The sequence below is a fragment of the Maylandia zebra genome, linkage group LG10, assembly GCF_041146795.1.
Source record: "Maylandia zebra isolate NMK-2024a linkage group LG10, Mzebra_GT3a, whole genome shotgun sequence".
Taxonomy (NCBI): Eukaryota; Metazoa; Chordata; class Actinopteri; order Cichliformes; family Cichlidae; genus Maylandia; species Maylandia zebra.
Window position 1 is genome coordinate 11,557,032 of NC_135176.1, and position 13,086 is coordinate 11,570,117.

Below are 13,086 nucleotides of genomic sequence, written 5' to 3' on the forward strand. Positions count from 1 at the left end.
AAAAACAAGCGCATCCATGCTCACAGGTGTACACATGGGTGATCACACCCACAAACTACACCCTTTTTGGCTCCTACCTCAAAGCACACTGTGTTCTGTTGATCTTATGTGCTGCACAATAATGTTTAATATTTAGTATTTACTGTCATATTCCCATATATCATTGTGATGCTGTTTATTCTATTACTCTTTCCATCACATTTGTGGCTTCTTCTCCGCTGCTTCTAAGTGGAAATTGGTACATTTGACTTCACTACAATTATCTGACATCTTTAGTTGTTATTTTACAGATGAAGATTTGTGCTCATGAAACGCATGAAGTACAATTTTGTTTCTGTAGTTGATCAATCAGTTATTTGACTTGCATGAATTCAGCAACTATTATTATATGTTAAGTCTTTAAAAGTACTTACTGTTGATATTATTTTCTGTAAATTGTTCAAAATCATAAATGTGTGAGAAGCACTCAATCAGGGGCGACTCCAGCATCAAACCTTTAGGAGGGCTCAGCTCAGTCTTAATGTCATGCTTTTAGTGTTGCCTTCAAAAGAAATGTAATTTTTGGATGACCTACAGCAGTGTCTAAGAATAACAGATTTTAATATAATACATCAGCTTTACGGTGGTCACTTTACTTTAAAACCCGATGCAATGGCACAGTCATGTTGACAGTAAATTTCAAAAACAGTTTAAGAAAAAGCAGATCAGAGGAGAAACCTGCACGGCATTGTTTCAGTCTCTTAACCACATAGAGGCAGGTCCACCAAATCATCAAGTATTTAAAGTACCATTATACAATACAGACAGTTCAAAATCCCCCTGCGACTCCACGTACCTGCACAAGAAGCAAACTGGTAATAGAGCTGATTTTAAATGACAGCTTTTGAATTCATGCAAACCCAAACACTTTGTTGTGCAGACTCAGCACAGAGACTCGTGTACACCAATTCAGAGAGTGGAGAACAGATTTGTAGTCTGTCACATCAGTATAGTGGCATTCATCCTGTTCAAGTTTACAGTGATGTGAATGTTGCTAAATGCTATTATTCACATTAATAGCAGAGTGCTACTGAAAAGCACACAACGCATCCATTTAATGCATGTAGATGTTGTGAAAAATCCACCTGATCTCTGTTAGTTCCAGTCTCTCTGTCCGCGCTTCCTCTTTGTACTGACAATCACACACAAACATTTTATATTCAACTAAAAAAAATAACAAAAAAAATATGTATATATTCTTGTAATAATTATTTTAAGAGCAGTTTCGGATCATCGTTTGATAAGAGCATAGCACCCTGCTTAGTTATGAGCGATCACCATAGATGAATGTGGGCAAAGCAGAAGTGACATATATGTAGCCAGGTGGAAGGTCTTTATTATCGGACATGTCCCTGACTTTGACTTCATGTCCACTCTTACCTGTTTCTTATGTGTGCTGTGTTCCTCCATCTTTCTCCCTTTTTCTCCCCAGCCATGAAGTCTTTTGAATTTTCACTCAATAACAGCACCTTTTAAAGTTATTTGTTTTTATTTATTTAAACATATAGTAAAATTAATATAAAGTGGTACATGTTATGCACTACCTAAAGTGTGAAGTCACAGAATGATACTATTTAGTGCAGTTTTTAATCATTACCAGTCTTCATCTTAGAGCTTGTGCTCTTATTGTGCCATGATGTCTCCTTTTAAACTGTGTGGATATTCACCTCTTCTTCATCCTTCCTGTTCCTTTCACCAAACTGCTCACTCTTGTTCTCCTCTGATCTCACTTCCTGTTCTGGTTATAAGAAGAATGCAGTCAGCATGTGTCAAAGACACTCCCTTAGATTAGATATTTAACATTTTATTTATCAACTATTTTATGCACTAAATCAATCAATTATTAAACAAATATCATATTGTAGAAAAGCAAATAATAATGCACTAAGCAGTTTCATGCCACAAGAGCTAAATGGTCACTTCACTGTATTTATTTCCCACAAACTACTATACCTAGGATCTTCAAGTTTCCACTATAATTCATTAATCTGCAGCGACTGTAGAACATAAAGTATATTGACCTCTATTGCTTTCTTTATGACTTGGCCTGAATACACACACATACACATCTTTGAATAGCACAACAAATGAGGTAATTTTCCATGTGTTTTAATAGGTTTTAGTGATTTATGGGTTTTATGTATGTGTGTGTATTTTGGTCTTCAGTGTAAATTTATACAAACTGTAATTTTTTCAGATGAAAGATCCATTATTTAATGTTGCTTTATGTTGACTCTATGGAGAATAAAGCCTTGCATGAGTGTTGCTATTTTTAATTGTGGAGTGGAAGACCTACTGTACTTGTTGTTTAGTCTGTGATCTGAATGCCAAATTTAACCAAATTGAAAGCAAAGGTTACAGCTGGGATATTCCACACATTTGAAAGACTCATTGTGTAACTCAGATGTTTATGAGCTTTGATCACTCCAGCATAATAATTATCATGTAACTGCAAGAAGACTTAATGAAACTGAAACAATGCACCCTAACACAGGCATTTGAACTGTACGCTAAGGAGTGCATGAAGTGTACCTCTACAGCTGAAAAGAGTTTGACTCTATAATTTCTGGATCTACTGATTTGTTTCTGATGTATCTCTTCTTTTATTTAGCCTGTATTTGTATAGCGCTTTACTAGTCCCTAAGGTCCCCAAAGCGCTTTACACAACCAGTCATCCACCCATTCACACACTGGTGATGGCAAGCTACATTGTAGCCACAGCCACCCTGGGGCGCACTGACAGAGGCGAGGCTGCCGGACACTGGCGCCACCAGTAGGCAACGGGGGAAGTATCTTGCCCAAGGACACAACGACCGCGGCCGTACAAGCCGGGGCTCGAACCGGCAACCTTCCGGTTACAAGGCGAACTCCCAACTCTTGAGCCACAATCGCCCCATTATGAACAGAAAGATGATGAAATCCTCTTTATTTGAGAAAATGTCCTTAAACTATTTTTCCTCCTTCTTACTGAGTTTCCAAGCTACCTCTTTGTTAAGTGAATAAACTATTTGAACAAGAAAGATATCATGGCATTTATGATGATACTGTGTGTGTGCGTGCGTGCGTGCGTGCGTGCGCGCAGAGGGGAGGTCAAGACAGGAGCTCGCTGAGTTGACCTGGTACATCAAGTTTGGATTTCCCCAGTTATTGGTAAACAAAAAAGATTTAAACTTAAAAGATTTTGAGTTCATGCACACTAGAAAAAAAAATTCTCTTCATCACAATCATTTGTTTAAAAATATGGCTATTTTACTGATCTATGGTTATTATTAAAGAGGAAGGAAAGAAGAAGAGGAAGCCTGAGCCCAGGTTCTGTCCATTTTCATAACAAGTGACAGCACAGACATCTGAGCTTTTTCGTCATAAAGATTGTGATGTGAAGCATCAGCAGGTAAAGTGTCGTTAAAGTGTCACTTCAATAATGCTGCTGGGAGAAAGAAGTGTTGACACATACTAGTTTTGAATAAAAGGTTTAAAACACAAACAGTCGAATCCTAGGTGTTGCTTTTAAGCTTAAAGAATATAATAAGTTCTAAGACAATTCAGTTTACTTCTTACTGTCCATGTTGTGTTGTGGTATTTACTTTATCATGAATGTACACTACTTTGTTCTAGCGACTGTAAAAAAAATAATTGTATTCATGAAATAAACTAGACTTTCACAGTCTGCATCTTCCACAGTTTTTATGCTTTTTTTCCACTCCAAGTTTGACACAAACCCACAGACAACTAGAGTTAACTATGTGAAGCAATCACAGACACTGTAATGGCTGATTTTTCTAATAAACACAATCAGGTTAACATTAAGGTTTAACATTGAAGGAGATTTGTTCCATAGTCACAGTTATACTTGTATTTCCTTTACTTACATCCAACACTACTATGTTCTGTTTCAGTCCAGGTGCTGGCAGTTTATCCTTTGTTGTTTGGACAAATAAGCTTAAAGCTAAACCTTCATGTTTTTGATGGGAAAGTTTGTTAAACCATTGCTCAACTTATGTCTGCATGAGAGCAGATAATTATGATGTACTTGTAAAAAGACTTGATAAGCAGGTCACAGCTGAATCAAGGGGTAATAAAAATAAGACCACGCGGTCTCAGCACGACTACACATGCAGTGGGTTATCGCACACATTTGAAAGACTCATTGTGTAACTCAGGATGTGACCCCTTATAAAGGAGACAGAGAAGTTCTGTTGTTCAGTCAAGTAAAACCTGGTGAAAGCGCAATTCTAAGACTCTGGTCGTTGCTTAAGTGTATAGATAAAAAAATCTTTTCTTCATACATTCTTTTCTTACTATATTAGTATAATCGCCAAATTGATCATTTAATATTTATCTCCTGAAACGATCTACATTAACTTTTTATCCCTAGAAATGTGTTTCCAGAGTCCCAGGTTTAGTGACTTCCTGTCCACCATCACATTAGCCGAGTAGTTGTCAAATTTGAGGGGAGCAGAGAAGATCAGACACCAGTCAGCAGGTCAGAGGCCATCTCTCATTTCACAAATCAATCACTTGATTTATAAATGGAACAAACACCCCATCAGACCAGGTAACGACCCATTATGAGACAACAGCCGTCTGAGAGGAGATGTTCTGTATCACAAAACATGGGAAACAAACAAACTCTAGGCATTCTGAAATATATAAAGCTCAACAAAAAAAGACAACCATATCAGATCCTGATGTAATTCATGTTGTTGTTGTCTTTATTAGTCATTTAAAAAGAGGTCCAGAAAAAGTGTCCAGGAAGAGATTCTACTATTTATGCAGCACTGCCCCCGTGTGGCCACAAAGACACACAACAGCTTCATTTCTCAGCCTGTTGCCTTCTTTTTCCTTCATGATGTAAACAGTGAATGAACCGAAAGAAGTCAACCCATAAATTGTTAAACTGATACAACAATCATGATGATTATGTAACAAGTTGTAGTTGACTTTCTGGTGGTCGTTTTGGTATACAATTTAAAAGCCATTTTCTTTTATAAATACACCATACACTTTGTTCTTGACCATTTCTTTTCCTCATATCCTTAACGGACAGTGGAGGAACACTACATCTAGCTTCTGTTTAACATTTATCCAGGCGCCCCCACACTGCACCTCTACAGAAACCAAGGGAGAGACAGACACACAAAGATTTCCACTTGAATCTTGATCTCAAAATAGAAAAAGTTTTATCACAAAATAATTACAAGAGCACAAATAAAAACTCGAAACCAAAGACAAATGAAATAAAAGGGCAAGGCCCTGCGACTGAACACAGCACATCTTGCACACCTTTAAAATTCACAAATTTCAGTTTTCTTTGTCAGTCTGTGGTATTAAAAAAAATCTCAACATGATGACCAATGTTTGACCTTTCACCTCTAGCATAGTTTTCTCTGGATTTCAATCTGGCCACTCCTGAAATGACATTTATCAGTGTATGTACAGCATCCATTTTTGGTTTAGACAGTCTGACACAGACCGTCTCCATGGCAACCTCCGAGACTCTTCTTTTCCTAAAAAAAAAAAAAGTCTCTATATGACCACCAACAAACCTGTTACACCATATTTTTTCACCAGCTCACCTTTGCTGAAGGTTCTCATACAAATCTAAACATCTTTTGAGAAAGTCCACATCACTCTGATCTGTAATGAAAACATAAAAACAATGACAACACCAGCAGAGGCCTCCGACATAAACCTGGCAACATAAATCTAGATAACTTTGCTTATTTATCTCTTAAAACATTCAACAAAGATTAAAAATTCTAACAAATATACCAATATAAATATATATATTCCAGAAACAGGACATTCCAGTTAGATCCTCTCCAAACTTATACTGGGCAGCTCAGCCCATCATCCACTTTTACAAAACAGAAAGCCGCCTGATACAACAGCCCCAAAAGTGACAAAAATCCACCTCCAAAAAGCAAAACTTCTCATAATGGAAAAACAAAAAAGATTGTCAATCCTATCAAACACTTTCTCTTAATCTAAAGAAATTATTCCAACATCAAACTGTACAATTTACAAATAACTACCAAGTCTCTCATGAGAAAACTCTTGTTCACATTAGAGCTGTGTGGTACACAGTACGACTGATCCCTGTGAGTGATTCATTTCACAAAGTGTTTCGGCCTGGTGGCCAGTACTTTTGAAGGAAGTTAGTAATCTGTGCATAACAGAGCCACGTCTCCATTTCTAAGCAGAGACAAATCTCTGTTTTTTAGGGAGAAGAGAGAGCCCCACATGATGGCTCGATGCCAGTAACAGTCTTTTACAGAAGTCTGCAGGCAGCCCACCCTGTGCAGGAGCCAGCTGACCAGCAGCAGCACTAATCTCCTCCAAAGAAAAGTTAGCATCCAGGACAGCTCTGTCCTCAGAGCTCAGCTGAGGAAGCCCCTGCAGCAGCTTCTCCACTCAAGCTTTATTACTTTACTCCATCCCTAACATGGTGGTGTAAAAGTCCACGGCATACTGACCTGCTCTGCATCCAGGAAAAACCACTAACGCCACATAAACTACACTAACAACACCATACACAATTACACTAACTCATAATCAGCCTCACAACACACCACACATAAAAAAAAAACAACTTTCAGCCAGACAAACCACACAGTCCACCAAACTTCCATCATTCACAAGAGAGAGGGAGAGATATAAAATGAGAGAGTTTAGTGGATGTGTGTTTGTGTGTGTGATACACACAATTTATGAATGTACTCTCCAATAAAGGTTATGTAGTTGATGAAAAGTGGGTTAGATTAAATGTTTACATTTCTTGTGCATGAAGTAAACTATAATATTTATATGTAAAATTCCACACCTACACCTGTGCGCCCTCACACTGCAGCACATTTTACTCCCCTGGTTGCAGAAACCATTCTATATTTTGTCACAGCTGCAAAAGAAGCTCCACTCAAAGAAACTCAAAGTTGATGGAGAGGAAGAGATTTCAGAACATGAGGCAGGAAGGTGGGGAGAGAGTGAGGCGGTATGGCACACAGGACACGGTCGAGGGCAGACTCAAACCCAAGCTCCTGCAGTGGGAACTCTAACGTTTAGTACATGTGTCCCCACTCAGCCAGGTGAGATATAGCAGAACCATCAATTCAGAGTCTGACAGTAAGGGTGAAGACGAGCCTGACTGTTGGTCTGCTCCAAAACAAGCCCATAAGCAAGCTTTGAAATAATATGTTACAAAAGTGTGAAACTGCGACATGAAATTTGATTTGAAAATGAAATTCATCCTGATCAGGAGCTGTTATGATCTAAATGGTGTTCTAGATCCAGTAAGCATTCATTCAACTTGTATGCAGCAAAATTAAAAATAAGTTACCACATGTTGTTTTTTAATTTGGTAAATAATTGATAAAATGTTAAAAGTACTGGTCGTACCTTAGCCACATGTTTTTTCTGTGTCCTGAGCTACAAGGTTTCTGGACAGGGTATTTTGCTATTATGTCAACTGTTCTTGGGGTAACTCTTCATCCTTGTCCTCTGATTGCTGTATTTGGGATTCCTGTTCGCTCACTTACACTTGATTCCACACAAAAGGATATTATAGCCTTCACATCCCTATTAGCGAGACGTCTAATATTGTTGCATTGGAAGTCTGTTAAGTATCCTACTGTTTCCCGGTGGCTTGAAGATGTCATGTTTTTTTTAAAACTTGAAAAAATTAAATATACGTTGAGAGGTTGCACAGCCAAATTTTTTCACAAGTGGCAACCCTTTATCTCTTATTTTGCCTGTTTAAATCTACTTTTGTTACTGTTATATTCCTCTAATATGTTTGATGGTTGTGTTGATCTGTGTGGGACTGGGGGGCGTTGTGGTTTGTTTTTTTTTTGTTATATATATATATATATATATATATATATATATATATATATATATATATATATATATATATATATATATATATATATATATATATATATACACACACACACACACACACACACACACACACACACACACTTAGGAAAATGAAGAAAGGTTGACTGTATTTCGGTAACTACTTACAGAAAAAGATTGATGAGCACAAAAAAAAAAACCACAAAAAAAAGAAACAAACTTTAATTGTTTCTGATTAGAAGCTGTACAATCCGGACTGACTTTAACAAATGTGCTATAGGCTCACCTGGAAAATAGTGAGCTTTAAAAGACTGATTTTGTTCCAAAGGCTTGCACAGACCTCAACCAATCCTAAGGCTAATTAGCACGGCTAGAATTTTAAAAACATTTGTTAAATGATGTCATTGCTAACATATACCTGTTTTAGAGCATGGTGAGTAGCGAGAATGCAAAGTTATTGTTACCTCTAAAAAGAAAAATGTGAAGATGTGATATTAGCATGAGCTATATAGTATCTCCAAAAGTTGATTCTGTTCATCTGGACTTTACGTTTTGTGGGAAAAACGTTTCGTCACTCATCCAATTGACTTCTTCAGTCTCAGCTGACTGCAGGTTTCCCCAATCTTATAAACAGTGCATGTATATGGTTACCTGCCCCCTTGCAAAACTTTGCTAGACCCGTCCCTGCACAGTTACCAGCTGTCAGTAAAAAAGGATCCTGATGTTATTTGTCTCTTAGAAACAGTTCATAACTTCCCTTCAACTTATTCATGTCACCTAAAAGGTAAACCTGTTTCTCCATCACCTGTTCAGCTCTGATGATTCAGTAAGGACATCTCCTGGTTTCATCTTCACGTTTCCCTCTCACCATATATCCAAACCGATATCATGACCAGCAGCTGTTACAGCTGTGGCTCCAGCCAACATCAGCTGATACTAGAAAGTAATATTAAATAAATTCTAATAGCAGCTGATCAAGTTTTAACCTGCTGCTGTTGTTTAGAGCGACCACCGCTGGTTTCCTCTTTCTGGCTCGAAATGCACGATAAACAAACAAGAGAGAAAAGCGATCAGCTGATCATTGATCAGTTTCATCATTTAAGTAGCAACAGGAGAGAGAGGGAGAGAGAATGGGAGAAGAAGAGGCAGCTGGCCACGTAAAGACACAGAAGAACTCCAGCTTTGTGTATTTTTTTTTCATTCAAGCTGGACATTCAAGCACACTTTACTTTCTGAACCTTTTGTTCAGTTTCAGCAAGAGCTGGTTTTCTAAATTAACAGAGGCAATCCGACTTCATTTGGCTGTGAAGAGTAGACCAGCACAGCTAAAAAGTCGTTCACACGCAGCAGAAGCAGGCAGAGCTGTGTTCAGTTTAAGAGAGAGGTTTTTGATACCTGAGAAGGAGTGCAGCAGCTCCATGGTGTCTGTGGCACAAGCAAGGTAACCATCAAGCTCAACTGCACTTTGCAGCCTTCTGGAGATTGGTCTGGAGAAGAATTCATCTTCATCAGATGACTCTCTTTGCTGATCCTCACTCTCATGCTCTGTCGTTTCAAGATGTTGTTTGATGTATGTCAAGGCTGTAATTGCAAGTAGATAACACAATTTTGTTATTTACATTTCAGTGATTATTCCTGAACACAAATTTAAAAACGGCAAATTCTCAAAAAGGATTGTTTAGTATTCGGGACAGACCATCAATAACTTACAATGTATTAGGTGAAATACTCACTTAAGCATGTGTTCAAATGTAAAAATACACAAAAATGGGATCACATGAATCCTTACCAGCCTCTGTTACATCTGCTCTGTCAGTCCAGGAAGTCTTGAACTTGGGTAAGAGGACTGCAGCTGCAGCCAACTCTGGATCCTCCATCATCGCTCCAAAACGCTTTTGAAGGCCATTTTGCAGGACTCTGATGAGTGGCACGCATGTCTTGCTTGATGTCTCCAGCCTGCTAAGTTTGAACAGTAGTTGTTGGATTACTGGCAGGAGCCATCCCATAAAGGAAGTGGACTCAGACTGAAGAATGTTTGAAGCTTTCACCAGTGGCTTCATGGTGGTACAGTACTCCCTAAGGAATGCAACTTCTGCAGGACTCAACCTGTAAGACACAACAACAAAACCCACCATGACTATAACAGGGATCTTCTGATTTAATATTAAGAGTCTGCTCACGTTTTTAACCATCCATTAAGGAAAATTCACAAGATTTGCAACCATATTGGTAGGTGTCCAATTTTACTCACATTTTCACCTTGAACTCCTCACAAATGCTCCTGATGGCATTTTCCCCCTTCTCATCAATGATGCGTATTATCCTTTCAATGGCAAGGTAGGTTGAATTCCATTGTGTTGCATTGGGACGAATGATCTGTAGTTCACACTTGTCCTCTACCACTTCATTAGCCAAATGAGTTTTGTTCCAAATGGCCTGGCATTTTGCAAAGCATGCACGGGAGAGCCTCTCGTAGGTTTCCTTCATGCTCTCTGCTAGGGCAGCATCAGATGTTGCCACAAGGTTTAGCAGGTGACATGCACATCGCTGATGAGACGGGAGTTGATACTCCAAACCAGAGTCTTCATCAAGAATTGCACTTGCCTCATGGTAGTCAATATGGTCAGTCAGGTCAATAGTTTCTGGGTCTGTTTCATCTTCAGCTTCATCTGCATCATTTTGTGCCCCAAACAGTGGATCCAACTTTGTCAAGGCCTTCCACATATCAGTTGTGGTTCTTACAACTTTGCCTCTAATCTTGTATTGGCAATGGATATCATCAAGCGCACCAGCAAGCATGTCAAATGTGTGAGACCCTCTCAATCTTTTGCATGCTGGTGCTGCAGATCTTCTTTCCAGGGACTCTTCCTCCAATGGCATGTGACTCCAAGGTAACTTTTCTGATGAACTGACCAACAATCAGTAGTGGTAGCAACAAATTTGACTTTATCCAATGCTGCAACCAAAGTCATCTTCATGTGATCAGCAGCTTCACAGATTCTGGCACGGACAGTGGGTCTGGAGAGGACTTTGGCTTGAGGTTGTAATGTGGTAACCAATTCTTTGAAAGATGGCTGTTCTACCACTGCAAATGGCTGTAGACCCTCACATATGAAATTGATGACAAGCATGTCAACAGTTGCTTGTGGAACATGTTTGTTTGCAGCTCTCAACATCAGGTCTGGTAACTTGGCTTGTGTATTTGCTGAGAGCTTGTTTGGTGTGGCTGTGGCCTTTCGCTGACGAGATGTTGATGCCACAGTGATATTGTACTGCTCAATCTTCGATGGATGTTTCCTCTGTAGAGATAAATATTATCATACGTCAGGTTCATACATTACTTCATAACATCACTGTGATTAACACTACAGGAAAACATTTTTAAAACATCATTCAACTAGACATGAGCTAATCTTTGATTGTTTAGCATAGTATAAAAGAGTGGTGAATTTGGTCAAATCTTGCAGATATATTGCTGTATTTATTTACAAATGTAAACCAATTTTGAACGATCATTGCGAAAAACATGAATTTCTGTATACATTCCAAGTTCTGTAATCTGTATACTATCTGTAAAAAGAGTATCGACCAATGTATCAGTATCTAAATTTTTAAGTCCTTTTTATCAGTATCACCCTAAAGTTTTCAGTATTAGTCAGGTTCTAAAAATACTAAGAGAGCAAAATATGTGTATATAGCAAATGTAATTTAAGGAAAGGGATCACATACACAAAAATGCTGCCCATACAGCTAACAAATAAAAACAATCCACATTATGTTCTTTAAAAAAATATATCATATTGGGAAACATATAACCCTACTGATTAAGAGCCACGTCACTATGATAGACCTATATCAGGCCAATGATCCTGATCAACTGATCCATCAAGCGGGCTCTGGTACATGTCAGCTGAGAGCTGGAAGATTAATTTGAGATGCAGCTCAGCACTGTGTTCAAATTTTGTTTTTGTTTTTTTATATAGGCCAGCTGATTGTAGGCCTGTGAGTTTTAAATGACTACAAATTTAATTTATTGTAATGACGGTGGTTATCCAAATAATAAGCTAAAACATTCCTACGAATTTAGCTCAATTATGCATGCACACACGCACATTAGCTAGCTCCGTCTTATTTTAATATCAGGCTAACCAATGGCGGTGACAATATCTCAGCCAAACTAATAACCTTAACACACATGAAAAATAAGAAGGCAATATTGTACACGTATAGTTGTAAAACCTCTTACCTCAATGTGTTTTTTTTTTTTTAGATTAGACGCTGAAGTCTTGTAAGCTGAAATGACTGTAGAGGTCAAAGTTTGCACTGCATCTGGACGCTGTCTCCTTTTCTCCCTCTGCACATGAAAAATTCCTCCAGGTATGGCCACGGGCACACGTCCTCCGTCTTTTCTACGTCGTTTTCATGGTTGACAGTTGTCCTCTGTCTCCATTTTGGCTTCTTTGTCTCCACATCTTCCGTCTATAAAGTAGTTTGTACTCCACCATGTAGCACCTCCAGACACCTGTGCCTGCTGCTGCATCAGAGTTTATTCTTTGCTTACGTCTTAAATTGGCCGGTCGGGATTGCACGGCTTTATTGGCTGCAAAAATGCAGACGAAAGGTTTGAATATTAATTCAAATTGTGGGCGTACTCAGTAGATTACATGGTGTAAGTTGTACTCAAGTATGAGTAAAATTACACACTTGAAAAATTACTCATAAAAGTACAAGTACCCAAAAAATCTACTTAATTACAGTAACGTGAGTATTTGTAATTCATTACTTCCACCCCTGACAGTAAATGACCATAAATTAACTGTAAATTACACTGCGGTGAGCTCCATTCATATCCGGTTGTTCAGTGATGACGCCACGAATCCTACTTCCGGGTCTAAAGTAGTCTGCGTTTAATATGGCTTTTGTGTTGTTAACATGTTTAATGTTATGTATTTTCTTCTATTTGATCTCAAAAGAAAGGGAGGTCAACAGGGATCACTGACTGTCAGTGATCCCTGTTGACCTCCCTCGGCTTTTATTACCGCTAATCATTTATTTAAGCTCAGTTTTTAAAACCTTAGGATGTAACTACAGCCCAGCCCATGCAGCAGTATATGAATGACTAACCTCGTATTTTGGATGGATTATCTCAGTTGTTCTCCTCGCGTATAGGTGTAACGGAGAAACAGCCAA

The 13,086-nt window shown here is 38.5% G+C and overlaps 1 protein-coding gene across 3 annotated transcripts; it reads right to left on the reverse strand.

Annotated features, from left to right (window-relative positions):
• Positions 1–1,142: 1,142 nt before the first annotated feature.
• On the reverse strand, positions 1,143–12,801 carry LOC112434612 (uncharacterized). Of its 3 annotated transcripts, none has more exons than XM_076889032.1 (6): positions 12,143–12,801; positions 10,148–11,195; positions 9,686–10,002; positions 9,292–9,441; positions 5,616–5,676; positions 4,724–5,546 (listed from the first exon to the last, which is right to left on the reverse strand). In XM_076889032.1, exons 2-6 carry the CDS (start codon positions 10,774–10,776, stop codon positions 5,354–5,356), a joined length of 1,350 nt encoding a protein of 449 aa, XP_076745147.1. In that variant the 5' UTR covers positions 10,777–11,195; positions 12,143–12,801; the 3' UTR covers positions 4,724–5,353. The 3 variants fall into 3 exon arrangements, with proteins under 3 accessions (XP_076745148.1, XP_076745147.1, XP_076745146.1); XM_076889031.1 differs by having other exon boundaries at positions 9,292–9,477; XM_076889033.1 differs by lacking the exons at positions 4,724–5,546; positions 5,616–5,676 and adding an exon at positions 1,143–1,777 and having other exon boundaries at positions 9,292–9,477.
• Between the last annotated feature and the right edge of the window lie 285 nt (positions 12,802–13,086).

Coding starts and splice junctions, on each gene's coding strand:
- LOC112434612 (XM_076889031.1), bottom strand. CDS start 10,776: ATGCCATTGGAGGAAGAGTCCCTGGAAAGAAGATCTGCAGCACCAGCA. Junction 10,003..10,147: donor GAGGAGTTCAAGGTGAAAAT/GTGAGTAAAATT, acceptor TGTGTCTTACAG/GTTGAGTCCTGCAGAAGTTG. Junction 5,547..5,615: donor TATGAGAACCTTCAGCAAAG/GTGAGCTGGTGA, acceptor TTTTTTTTTTAG/GAAAAGAAGAGTCTCGGAGG.